Below are 12,852 nucleotides of genomic sequence, written 5' to 3' on the forward strand. Positions count from 1 at the left end.
AATACCATGCAGGGTCTCCCTCCTTTCAAGTCCCTTTTCAGAAAATGAAGAACTGCAGATAAAGGCACTGAAGAAAATAATGGCAAGACTTTCTGGCAGTGTGCACTGACTTCACACACCAGCTTTTGATTTTCCTTCTTCTCCAGCTAACCTGAAGAACATGTACCCTGCAGGCTGTGATGCCTCCAGCTCCTGCCACAGAAATAATGAGCCTTGTCCTTGGAAAACTAACAGCACTCATCATTTATCTGTTAGAATATCCATCCCCAGTGCCACAGCCTGCACATGTATTTCCAAACAGGGAGTATTTCAGTTTTCTGCTGAAGAGAAAATGCCAGGCTGCTCTCTCAGGCTGCCTGCAGTCCAGCCATGAACAGGAGTAGGAAGGAAATGCAAACTGTCAAGCCCATTCCTTCAAACTCACGGAATATTCGTGTCAGATGCAGACATTAATAAGAACTGAGACTTTTTCCCCTTTTTCCTTTGAGACACCCAGTGAACACAGGTTTTTCCATGCTCTCCAGTGTGTACTTACCCTCAGCTCCACCTCTTTGCCAAGTAAGTCATACAGGACTGCTCCTTTGGAGGTGATTTCAGAAGCAAGCTGCCTAGCTGTCTTCAAATCAGCAATCTGGGAACACAGCAACAGCACTGAATAGCAGGAGAATCCCCAACATCACAAAGAATATCCATGGCATTTCTCATTCTGATGTCAAAATTGCACTGGAGGTCTAAACTCTGCCACAGGCTGTGCACCTGAATCAGAGGGGACAGAGTCTCCTTGGCTTGAAACAGTCCAGGTGAGGCTCTGTCAGGTACAGGTTTCTGAGGGAAACCACAAATACTTTAGGCCAAGGGATAAAAAACCCACAAATCTCCTCAGAAATGTGGCTCAGCCAGCTGTTGGTTCATGTGCTGCCCAGGACAAAGGGAAACATCACCTTTTTCATGAGCAGAAGTAAAAACTTCATATACCAAAAGGAATGGGATCAGTCTGCAATGAAAGTAATGAACTTTTGAGCATCTACCAAGTGGTTTTTTGTTATTTTTTCAGAGAGACACATCAGACTTACAGAATCACTTCTGGGTCTGCCATTTTCTCAAGAATCACAGGAACAGAGAATCACAGAATGGTTTGTGTGGGAAGAGACCCTAAAGCCCATGTAGTCCCACTCCTGCCATGGGCAGGGACATCTTCCACAGAAGTAGTAACAGAAATTCCTCTTATTACCAAAGTGCTGGGTTATTTTTTTTAATATATTTAGAGAAGATGCTTTTAAAATATCAAAGATGGTTTTTATTTTAAGGGCTTGAACAGTTTTGATATATGTTAGGGTCACAGGAAGATTTCTCCTTCTTTCAATGCAAATGGGCTGAAAATCAACTTTTAGCCAGTATTTTGCAAGCTCCTCCTGTTGCAAAAGTTTAGTAGGTAGAAAACAATCTTTATTCCAGCCTACTCCAGTATTTCTACGGTGTCAACAGGATTTCAATACAAAGAGAACCAGTTTTGTGCCACTGTTGCCTTGTGTCCTAGTTTGCCAAGCAATATGTATTCTATTTACCATCTGTTAGAGGTATGGCAGCTGTCCTCTGTTCAGTGGGCAGTTTTATCTCTTCCTCAAGCACTCCTCCCTCTGGGGAGACACCTGCTGATAACAGGCTATTGATGTCACTGCATGGCTGATAAGAATTTCAGCATCCCATTGGGAGATGTGAGCCCAGAGGGAGGAGCCAAATATTCCCAACTGGATATAATCTGGAGATCCTAGAACACCGGAACAGCATTTCCACTGGATTTCCCAGAGGAACAGCAGCTGCCTCTTCCACTGGATCTTCAGAGGAAGATTCCACCCTTCTCCAGGATCCCTGCTCCAGCAGAACCACCCTTGACACTGCAGGAGGGCTGAGCCACAATTCCAATGGGACTGCTGCCAGCACCCTGACCCACAGGGTGTCAGGTTGGGCTCTGACTCTGTCAGAGTTGTTTTGACTTACTGCATTGTTTATTTTATCCTTTTATTTTCTTCCCTAATAAAAGAACTTCTGTTATTCCTTCTCCCATATCTTTGCCTGAGAGCCCCACTTAATTTCAAATTTATAACAATTTGGAGGGAGGGGGTTTACAGTTTCCAGTTCAGGGGAGGCTCCTGCCTTCCTTAGCAGGCACCTGTCTTTCCAAACCAAGACACCTTGCATTATGCTTCTGGTTGAGAATTCAGAGATTAAAACAAATCAGAGTCACATAAATCCACCTCCTGAAAGTCTGACTTAAAACCCTGCCTACTGCCTTGCCAGAACATTCTCCACTTAAATCCCAGCCAGCAAACAGATGAGTTTTCCCAAGTGAACAGAAGAGTGGCACTCTTGCTTACTTTGGAGCCCAGATCAAACTTGAACTTGGTGCTGTCCTCCTCGGGGAGGTGAGCATGCTCCCCTCCCTGGGTGTTCATGGCCCCGTAGAGCACTGAGGTGACCTTGAGCAGCTCCTTCACAGCGTGGCCATCAGCCTGGTACAGCTTCTTGGTGTTCAGCTTGATGTGAGCCTTGGTAGCCTTGGGCAAGAAAGAAACAATTCAGCACTCACAAAAGAACAAAATCTGTGGGAATCCATAAAATCAGAGGGTTTTAGGAAAGCTGCAAAAGGCAGGCCTCAGAGACAGCAGAACTGTGATTAGAGCTAAGCAGTAGCCATGAGATAGGTCAGCAGAAAAATTATGTAAAAAGTAGAAAAGGACAACTAGAACAATGGTCTGTGTACTAACACTTGTCTAGAATAACTCCCTAAGCTGCAGAAAAGTTTATCTAGTGAGATATTAAGAAGTTTTAAGCTTAATAATGGAGCTCTGTGCATTGTGTTTTAAGGTTCACAAGCAGGTATTGTATCCAAAATAAGCAAGCATTGTTTTAACCAAAGGTACATGTGCTTGTAGTGATTGGATAGAACTACTGTCAATGTGCTTTTGCTTTGTGGGATTGGCCAAAAAACTTTTAAAGTAAGTTGTAACATAAAGTTCTTGCTCTGCTGCCTGAAATGTGAGCTGATGGCATCTTCCCATTGTCAGAACCATGTAATGAGACTGATGCTGGAAAATCAAACAGCTCAAGGCATGTACCCAACAGTCCCATCCTCTTGGTGATTTGTACAGAGCCCCCAGCCAGTGATAAAAATCCTCAGGTATCTGCACTCAAACCTCTTTTGAGGGCACCAATTATTGTGCTGTACAGAGTAACTCCTCCTGTTTGGACCCCTCATCATAATACTGATTATTTCTAGAAGAAATTTTTCTGAAAGTTGTGTGTTTTCTGCGTGTCAGAACATTTGCAGAAAAACCCTCAAACTGTCATAATTTCTTCCCTGAATAAAGATCAGCAAAAACCCTATGCACCATTTAAATTCAAATTAAGTTTAAGTGGAAAGTAAGTGCTGCCCAGGTCTTGTGATGATGCTGCAGAGAGGTAAATTTCACCCTTAATGAGTTGCAAGAATGAGACCAGTTATCCTAATTTAACTGTCTTCTCTTCCAGCAGCACCTTCCAAATGTTTTATTGCTTCTCTCAGTTTTTTTCCCTGCTGTGATATTAGTGATTTTATTCCCTTGCCTTCCATCTCTGAAGGGTACAGACAGAACAACAAGGAAAAAAAATACTAAAAATTCTAATATTATCTTTTTGTGCTAGGGGGGAAAATTACTATCTGTCACAGAAAGGACACAAATGTTGTTCTTGAAATTCCTGGTAAGTTTATATTATAAATGAATAGCCTCAAGGAGCCAACCACAAATTTCAGATTAAACTTTGAGGGAGTCTTTGTGGTGGCATAACTAAACAAGGAAGCAAAAAAAAATTGATCACCATCTATGGATCCAAAAATGAAGCTTAAAAATGACACATGAAGTACAAAAGTGATTTAACATCTGCTTTTCAGTATATTTTTAAGATGAAACTTCTGCTGAAATGCTTCTCCTTTGGGAATGCTGCAGCAAACGGAGCCTATCCATGAGTCACTGGTGGTATTACACAGCTTTGGTTTTACAGTGCTCCTGGAAGAAATTCACATTCCCTCAGGCTCTGACAGAGCAGGATCTTCAAGCTGGGGGAAGAGACTCAGACATTACAATATCTGGTACAATACCACGATAAGGTCTGCCCTGAGCTTCACTAAATAATGTACTGAAGGAAAAAATCCTGTGAAACTAAAAGAGAGAAAGCCTCACACTTCAAACCATGGATTTGGCTCCAGCTTTGCCAAAGAAACAAAGAAAATGGATATAAGCCCATGCTTATTCAGGTGTATTTTGTCAAGACTTTGTGACTTTAAAATCAGATTTTAATTCCCAATAAATATTTTCCTCTTGCCTCTCTCATCCCAAAATCTCGGCCCAGCAGAGGAAATGACTCTTTGTGTCTGACTACAGAGACAGTGCCCTGGGAATGGCTGGAGCTGTGTTAGGAGAGGGTCAGGCTGGATCTCAGAAAAAGCTCCTTCCCCCAGAGGGTGGTGGGGCCTGAACAGGCTCCCCAGGGAATGGGCACAGCCCCAAGGCTGCCAGAGCTCAAGGTTCCAATTCAGGATATTCTGTGATTCCTGAAAATTGAAGCCCAAAGTTCCGGAACAGGCTCCTGGTGTTGTGCACCTGAGGCAGGGGAATACAAGACTCACAGTACAAAAAAATCTCAAATTGCTTTTGAAATGTTGGTCTCAGAATGACCTCAAATGAGCCAAGACAAAGTGAAAAGCCAGGTAAGTTCACCTCCATTCCCTTGCAGTAGAAGCAATCTGAAAAATTAATTGCAGAAACAGCAAGTATTCCATTATAGGAGAAGTGGTCATTAAATTGACAGACTCTGTTAAACATCCTCTATCCAAAGGGGACTGATGCACTAAATTATAAAAGATGTCGTTAGAGACAGAAGTTCTAATTTCAGCTTCATTCACCCTCAAGAGAGTGAAATCAATGTCTAGTAAGAGGGAAAAAATGTTTTTCATTCAAAGGCTACTTAAAAACAGAAAAAATACACAGACAAGTATATACATTTTTCAGACTGGCACAATGGCACTGTGGAGTCAAGAAGACAACTTCATGTTTGGAAAGTCACCTCCATCACTTCATCTTTGAAACACCTATTTGATTTGCTATTTTATTATATAACACTTTTAGTTTTACAGAACCATTAAAAACCACAGCTGTTTATTCTGAAGATCAGATGGTTAAAATGCAACAAAAATATAAATATTCAGCAAGAACAGCAGCCACAGCCAGAAAATTTGCTTAACTTCACAATCTGCTTTATTAATATCATGAAGCCGAATTTTCTGTGATGTCTGACTCCTGCAAAAGGTTTTGTGCCCTTGGGTTGCTGAGTTTGTTTTCATGAATGAATTTCTATGAGTGGAACTCATTGGAGGCTTTTTGTTGCACTCTACCTCAAATTTGGATCCAAGTGGGCTTAGGCAGGAGCCAGGTATTGAGCCCTGACTGATCAGGGCAGCTCCAGGGGGGGAATTGATTAAAAACTCACATAAGGCAACCTTGAAGGCACTTTGGGGTCTGGGAAGGAAACTTTTGGTAAGCTCTCAAACTGCCAGGAAGGCAGAGCAGCAGTTAATTTGTGTGGAAAATTAGCACCTCCTCACTCGTTGTTCAGCAAAGCAGAGCAAAGCTCCAGCTACATTCCCTGGTGATGGATCTGTCCTGCCATTCTCTTCTGAGACAACTCTGTCTCCATCACATCTCCCATCTGCCCACGGATGCATAAAGCCATTAACTCCTGGGGAAGATTATTGTGGATTGCATGGACAGTGAATTATTAAGGAAATGTCTACGAGCTTCTCTCATCCTGAAAATGCTGAAAACCTACAATAATCCCCACACTAACCTGTAATATTAACTGAGACTAAGTACAGGATGACTAAAGTAATTTCCACTAATTTAATTTTCTGAATCATATTATGTAATTCTCCAAAACCCTTGGGATTTCTGACATGAAATCAGCTATTGAAAAGCATCACATTATTTCTGCTTCCAGACTTGTGCTTGGAGGGGGAAACCCTCCCAAACAAAACAGACCTGTTCACTCCATCTCAAGATGCTCCAGGGCTCAAAAGTACATTCTCATATGTACAGGAATGCACTCTGCTCTGAACATGGCAAAATTAAGAATTAAGAGAATTGATGGTGCACACTATTCACAAATGACAAGGGAAATGTTGTTAAAATGACATTTTAATACATTTTAAGGTTTTTAAAGAAGTACTGCAATTCAACTTTGGTATTAGGATAAAAATTTCCATTGCTTCCAGATCCAGCTGCAGCCCCAGAAAGTTCTTTTCACATAATGAAGAGTGTTCATCTAAGTGTGTGATAACATCAAAGGCTCCCACTGCTTCCAAATAACATGAATTTTATGAAGGACAATGTTATTTTACTCCAAAAGACTAAAAATTTTGAAGACCCAATCCAAATATGCTCATGCCTAAAGAAATTGATCTGAGAAAAAACCACATGCCCTAATCTATGGGAAATCTCATACAACCAATATATGATTTTATATCATCATGAAAACACCAGAAATTATGATAATTCAAGCACAGAAAAGAATCAGGCATCCAAAGTTAGCTATAACCAAGGTGGGATCTCTTCTAAAACAATTTGAAGTTAAAAACATTTCCCATCTACAGCTGTGTCTTCCACTGTTACCTTTTATAAATAAGGAGAGATAAAGATGAATATTGGTTTAGATTCCAATTTAGATCCCAATATTGTATTTAGATCCCAGTGAATATTGGAATGAATATCAGTTTAGATCCCAATTTAGATCCCAATATTGTATTTAGATCCCAGTGAATACTGGAATGAATATTGGTTTAGATCCCAATTTAGATCCCAATATTGTATTTAGATCACAGTGAATACTGGAATGAATATCAGTTTAGATCCCAATTTAGATCCCAATATTGTATTTAGATCCCAGTGAATACTGGAATGAATATCAGTTTAGATCCCAATTTAGATCCCAATATCATATTTGGACCCCAGCTCTGCAGACAGAAGTACAGAATGTCAGTAACAGCCTGCCCTGGCCTCTTCAAATTTCCAGCATCACAGGACACAGGAGCACAGCATCATGGAATGGTTTGGGTTGGAAGGGACCTTAAAACTCATCCAGTGCCACCCCCGCCATGGGCAGGGACAGCTGCCACCACCCCAGGCTGCTCCAAGCCCTGTCCAGCCTGGCCTTGGACACTGCCAGGGATAAAGCAGCAGCAGAATGCAACACAAACTCAGCCAGCCCTTGCAGGGAAGCTCTGTGGGGTTCAGAGAAAGCTCTAAAGCTGCCATGGAACCAGGATTTCAGATTGTCAGGGTTTCAGCCCAAGCACAGCTCCTGGGCAGACTCACCATGAACTGAGCCACGGCCTTAATGAAGAAAACCCGGTCCTGCTCTGTCTCCACGTCCCCAGGAATGTCACTCTGAGGTTCATACCTGTGCAAACAACAGCTGGAGATCAGAACAAGCTTCTGGCAGCATCCAAGAGCCTGCTTCGTCTGTGAGGCAAAAATCAAACTCAAAGTAAGCACAGACTGGAGAATAAATGTGTAAATAAATTCCTGCTGCAGACTGGGGCATCCAGAGCTGGAGTGCACACAGAGGGTTTGTACAAACTGCAGGAGCTGTAAAAGCTGACACACTGCACCAGTTCATAGCCAGACATCATTTCAAACATCCTCCTTTCACAAGTGAAGGAAACTTATGGAAAAACAAACTGAAATCTGAGAAATGCTTAAAGAAAACACCAGTGAGATGCAGAAACTTCTACAAGTGGCCAGTCTGCAGGAACCAGGGAAGAATAAAAGGAAATTCAGTGATTTGGACCTTCAGTGTAACAGCAGCATTTGAAACACTAATTTAGGCAATTTAATCCAAGTACTTCTGAATGGTTGTGAATATATCCCTATTTCATTACAGCTGCAGGAGTATTCAGCAAATTTCTAACAACTTAATGGATATTAATTATTAATCCAGGCCAAAAAACTGCCATCAGGAAAACTGGTCAATGTTGGTTTCAATTATAATGTTCTACCTTATAATCTTAAAAAACCCTTTAATTTTACACTTAAGGAGGAGAGAAAAGATAATGCATAATTCAAATAACAGTTCAGGATCCAGAAATATTTAACCACAGTCTGTCAATGGGTTAAGTGGGTGTAAAACTGCAACTGGACAATAGAAGATTAGAACCAAACCATTTTATTTATTTTAAATACGTTGTGGATGCAGGACGATACCAGGCTGTAGCAACAAGGCAAGAACTGGCTGGGTTTTGGTGAAGTTCCCACAACAGATCACCCTGTTTGGATAAAAAAGTCAGATATGGACAGGATGGCTGTGGAATTTGGAGAATATGTGAGAGATAAGGCTACTTTTAAATGAGTGTGCCCACAGTCAGGGTGAAACCTCTGGCAGCCACTAGGTTTGCTACTCCAGACTGTGTCATTAAGCTAAAATTCTGCAAACTACCACATTTCTCTCCAGTATTTAGAAGAGCAGAGCTCAAAGAATTACTAAATATCACTGAGTTGCCTCATTTCACAGCACACCATCAATTCCCAAGCACACTCCCCACATCTTAGCAACAGCCCAACATTTGCTGGCCTCATCACCGACCTTTTCACCAGCCACAGCAGCACTTCTGACACAAGCATGAAGTTTGGGGTGTGGAAATTCTCCATGGATATCAGTCGAGGATACCCCAGCGCCCTCATCATCTCAGTAAAATCTGAAAAATGAGGAAGAGCAGGGATTTCTTTTATATCCAATAAGGGCTTTGCCAAGATTGCCATCTCCCACAGAGTGCTGCTTAGTTACCGTGAGATATACCGAGTTAAAAAAATTAAACCTCAATAATTAACATAAATTGTATCATTTCAACAGAAAACACGCCCAAGTGAAAACAGGTGTTTTTAAGGAGATTCCCTGAGCTGGAACAAGGCAGACACAGCCTCTCCCTGCACACACAGCATTCAGTCTGTTCCCTACGGGCGGGGGAATCCCGCCCTGCATGGCAGCGCCACCCCCGGCAGCGGGGACCCCTCCCCGGCAGGGACCGGCGGGCTCAGCCCGGCATCCCCCGCAGCTCCGTGTGCGGCTCAGCGGGGCCCCCCGGGAGGCCCAGGCGGGGGTGCCGCGTCCCGCCCGGCCCGGCCCCGCCGCCCCGGCCGCGCTCACTGCGGAGATCGCGGAACGACATCGCCGGGAGCCGCGGCCGCCGCCGCTCTGAGGCAACGCGCTGCGGGCGCTACGGCGGCGCGGCGCGGCCAAACCCCGCGGGAAGCGAAGCGTGCGGCGGGCAGGACACCGAATCGCGGCATGGCGGGATAAACTGAGGGCAAGAGCGCACTGAGATCAGCGAGGCAACCTGCGAGCCATCCCCACCGTGGCAACCACACCAGAGCACTAAGTGCCATGTCCATCGCCACCGTGGCAGCCAGACCAGAGCACTGAGGGTCATGTCCGGGCTTTCCTTAAACACCTCCCGCCACAGCGAATCCACCACACGCCTGGCCAGCGCATTCTAATATCATCCTTTCAGGGAAGAAATTCTTCCTAGTGTCCAATCTAAACCTCGCCTGGCGCACTTAAGACTGTGTCTTGTCCTGTCCCTTGTTTGCTGGTAGCAGAGCTAGCCCCCCCCGGCTGTACCCTCCTGGCGCGGAGGTGCTGAGAGGGAGAAGGTGTCTCTGTTCCCCCATCACGTCCTCCAGGCTGAGCTCCCCAGGCTCCCTCAGCCCCTCCGTGAAATAAATAGAGCAGAACACCTTTCTCCTTTTAATGCCTTTATTAAAAATCAGCTCAGGTGGGAAGAACAGACGGGTCGCGCTCACACCACCGCTGCTTCCAGAAGTGGCACAGAGGAGGAGGAAAAAGTGCAGCTTTGTCCGCTGGTCTGTGGGCAGAGCTAGGGCTTCCATCCTCACGACAGCACCAGGAGATTCACAGTTTTTCCGTTTGACATTCGAGGTCCTCTGTCCAGCCGACATCTTTTTAGGTTAGGGTGAAGGGTCAAAAGGGTCTTAGCGGATACTGGATTTTGTTCCTCACGTCTAGACATCACTTCGATCCCTCAAATCCGGGGGTTTTGCTAGGTTTGGTGAGGGGCTTCTTCATTTGCACGCCAACTCCGATGTCCCCTCCTCTTCACCGTCCGGGTGCCGTCCTCCAGGAAGCAGCAGGCTGTTACTCGACAAAAACGGGAATTCCCAACCATCAACAACAGATAGTTAACGAAAAACTATTAACAACAGGTGATTACAACAACAAACAGTTAGAACTCTATCCTGGCAGCAAGTGGCTCAACCTGTGAACTCTGCAACCTTTTAAAAAAACGGGCAACTTTTCCACTGATAACAGTCTGCTCAGGACGTGCCGAGGCCGCCGGGGGCAGAGCCGGGGCCGGGCCGCAGGGAGAGGCCCGCGGGAACGGACAGGGCTTGTGGGCCTGTGCTGGGCCCCGGGGTGCCACAGCTCCAGTGCCGTGTCCGGCTGTGGGGCCCTCAGTTGTGGGGGGACATTGAGGGGCTGGAGGGGAAGGGAAGGGTGCTGAGCTCATGTCCTGTGCAGATGGGCTGAGGGAGCTGGGAAGGGGACTCAGCCTGGAGAAAAGGATGCTCAGAGGGGATGTCCTCACTCTCCTCAAGTGCGTGACAGGAGATGGGAGCCAGGTGGGGATCAGGCTCTGCTTCCAGGGAACGACGGACAGGACAAGAAGATGACACAGTCTTAAATGTGCCAGGAGAGGTTTTGGCAATATTTGAGGAGGAATTTCTTCCCTGAAAGGGTGATGAGATATTAGAATGGGGTACTCATGTGTGTGGATGTGTGTGGTGGATTCACTGTGGCACGGTGGTGTTCAAGTGTCACCCTGAGTTTTTAAGATTTTCTAAGCCTTCTGATGTTGATGTTCTTATAGCGAACTTTCTCACACACTTTCTGTAAATAACTCATTGTTTTGCATTCCTTTATGGAGAAGGACTGGATCTGGCACTTGGTGCCATGATGTAGTTGAGGTGTTAGAAGATGGGTTGGACTCGATGATCTTAAGGTCTCTTCCAACCTAGAAATTCTGTGATTCTGTGAAGGAGAAATTTGATGGACTGTTGGTTTGTTCAGTGTCATTGGAGACGTGGCACTGTCACCCTCCAATCCACTGTCACTCTTGGAAAACTATAAATGTTGGAGTCAGAAAATAAACTTCCCTTTTTTCTTCACCTTGAGAACAGCGGTGTGCGCTCGTGTTCCTTCGTGTCCTATAGTGACATTCAAGCTAAGCCTGGGTGTGACACTCAGGGCTCTCATCTGGTTGCCTTGGTGGAGCTGGGTCCCAGGTTGGACTCAGTGGTCTCACAGGGTTCTTGTACCCCAATTGATTCCATGATTCTGTGACATTACAGCCTTTGGGGACAGCGTGGTGGCTGATGAGTGTCCCCAGCCCGTCACGGTGCCCAGAGCCCAGGCAGAAGTGACACAGCCCACAGCAGTTTCCATGTTGATCACCAAGGAGGAGCAGCATGAGGGTTCCTGTGCTGACACTGGTGATGTCCCATGGACCAAGGAACGCGGCTGTGACCACAGATCTCTGCATTAACGCTGCATGGAGCAGCCACAGCTCTTCCTGAGAGTCATCTCTATCTCAGGGTGGATGGAGCTGAAAATCATGTCAGGCTCATCTGTGCATGTCTGAGGACATTTTGCAGAGCAGTTCCCAGTTTTTCACTTCAAACTGCCCAAGCTTGGAAGACACACAGACGTGGACTCTGTAATGAGCAATGCTCATGCACACGATTGAAAAAGCAATCAAAAGCAAGGGAAGAGCAATAAATCCTGAAAGAATAAAAAATGACATGAAATAGTTACATTAGAAAATAGGAGATGTGTTTAGAGACTGGGTTTCCTATGTCAGAAAGCCATGAGACAGCAAACATTGAATAATTCACCAGTTCAAGGATGTGTCAGCAATCCCACTTCTTCAGGGGGCTTAAAGAAGGAACCATTCCCCTGCTCTCCCCTGAGTTACACTCACTGACTATGAAATATGTAGGGGAAAGCCAAAGCTGTAAAATCAGTAAAACAAATTCCACAGCTGAGGTAAGCACTACACTGAGACTCTAAGTAAATATCATTAATATTTATACACTAATGTTAGGCAGCACAAAGGTGCTGCTGGAGGTGGGGTGGCTTTGAACTGAGCAGGGGCCCAGAGAGGAGCAGCCTCTCTGGTGGGAGCTCAGACATTTATCCACAAGGGATAAACTTTTCTCCCTGCCCACTCCCATTTCCAGCAACCCAAACCTGAAGGAAAATGCACCTGTAGTTATTCCCTAGGACATGAACTCACCTCCAGGGAAACATCTCCCCATCCCACAACCCACACTTGAGGAATTGGGGTTTTTTCTCCTCTTCATCAGTATAAAAGTGGAAATTTTCTTGGAAAGGAAGGAAAACTGGCAATTTTGGTGCAGGTTTTGGTGGCAGTGAGCAAGCCATCAGCTGGGGCTGCAGGCATTGAGTACAAACCCTGTCAGGTTCTCAACATATAAATAATCAGCTCTACTCATCCTTATCTTTCCCTCCCTTGGCCCTTTCAGCCATCAGCCATTGTGTTGTAGATGAAATGGTGGTTGGGGTTGTTGGTTTGGTTTTTATTTTGGTTGGTTGATTTTTTGGGATTTTTTGTTTGGTTTTTCTGTTTTGTTTTGGTTTTTTGATTGTTTGGTTTGGGGTTTTGGGGGTTTTTTGGTTGTTTGGGGTTTTTTTTGTTTGTTTTGTTTTTTTTTTTTTTTTTTTTTTTTT

At 44.7% G+C, this 12,852-nt stretch overlaps 1 protein-coding gene across 2 annotated transcripts in view; it reads right to left on the reverse strand.

The window, feature by feature from the left end:
* The window catches only part of CLUAP1 (clusterin associated protein 1), a 60,472-nt gene extending 51,174 nt beyond the window's left edge, over positions 1-9,298 (reverse strand). For both annotated transcript variants that reach the window (XM_030958085.1, XM_030958086.1), the window contains exons 1-5: positions 9,232-9,298; positions 8,671-8,782; positions 7,404-7,488; positions 2,376-2,555; positions 536-631 (exon numbers count right to left, since the gene is read on the reverse strand). In XM_030958085.1, the coding sequence (XP_030813945.1) occupies positions 536-631; positions 2,376-2,555; positions 7,404-7,488; positions 8,671-8,782; positions 9,232-9,253 (495 nt within the window). In that variant the 5' untranslated portion in view covers positions 9,254-9,298. The remainder of the gene's footprint in view (positions 1-535; positions 632-2,375; positions 2,556-7,403; positions 7,489-8,670; positions 8,783-9,231) is intronic.
* Between the last annotated feature and the right edge of the window lie 3,554 nt (positions 9,299-12,852).

Source organism: Camarhynchus parvulus, chromosome 14 (genome assembly GCF_901933205.1).
Source record: "Camarhynchus parvulus chromosome 14, STF_HiC, whole genome shotgun sequence".
Taxonomy (NCBI): domain Eukaryota; kingdom Metazoa; phylum Chordata; class Aves; order Passeriformes; family Thraupidae; genus Camarhynchus; species Camarhynchus parvulus.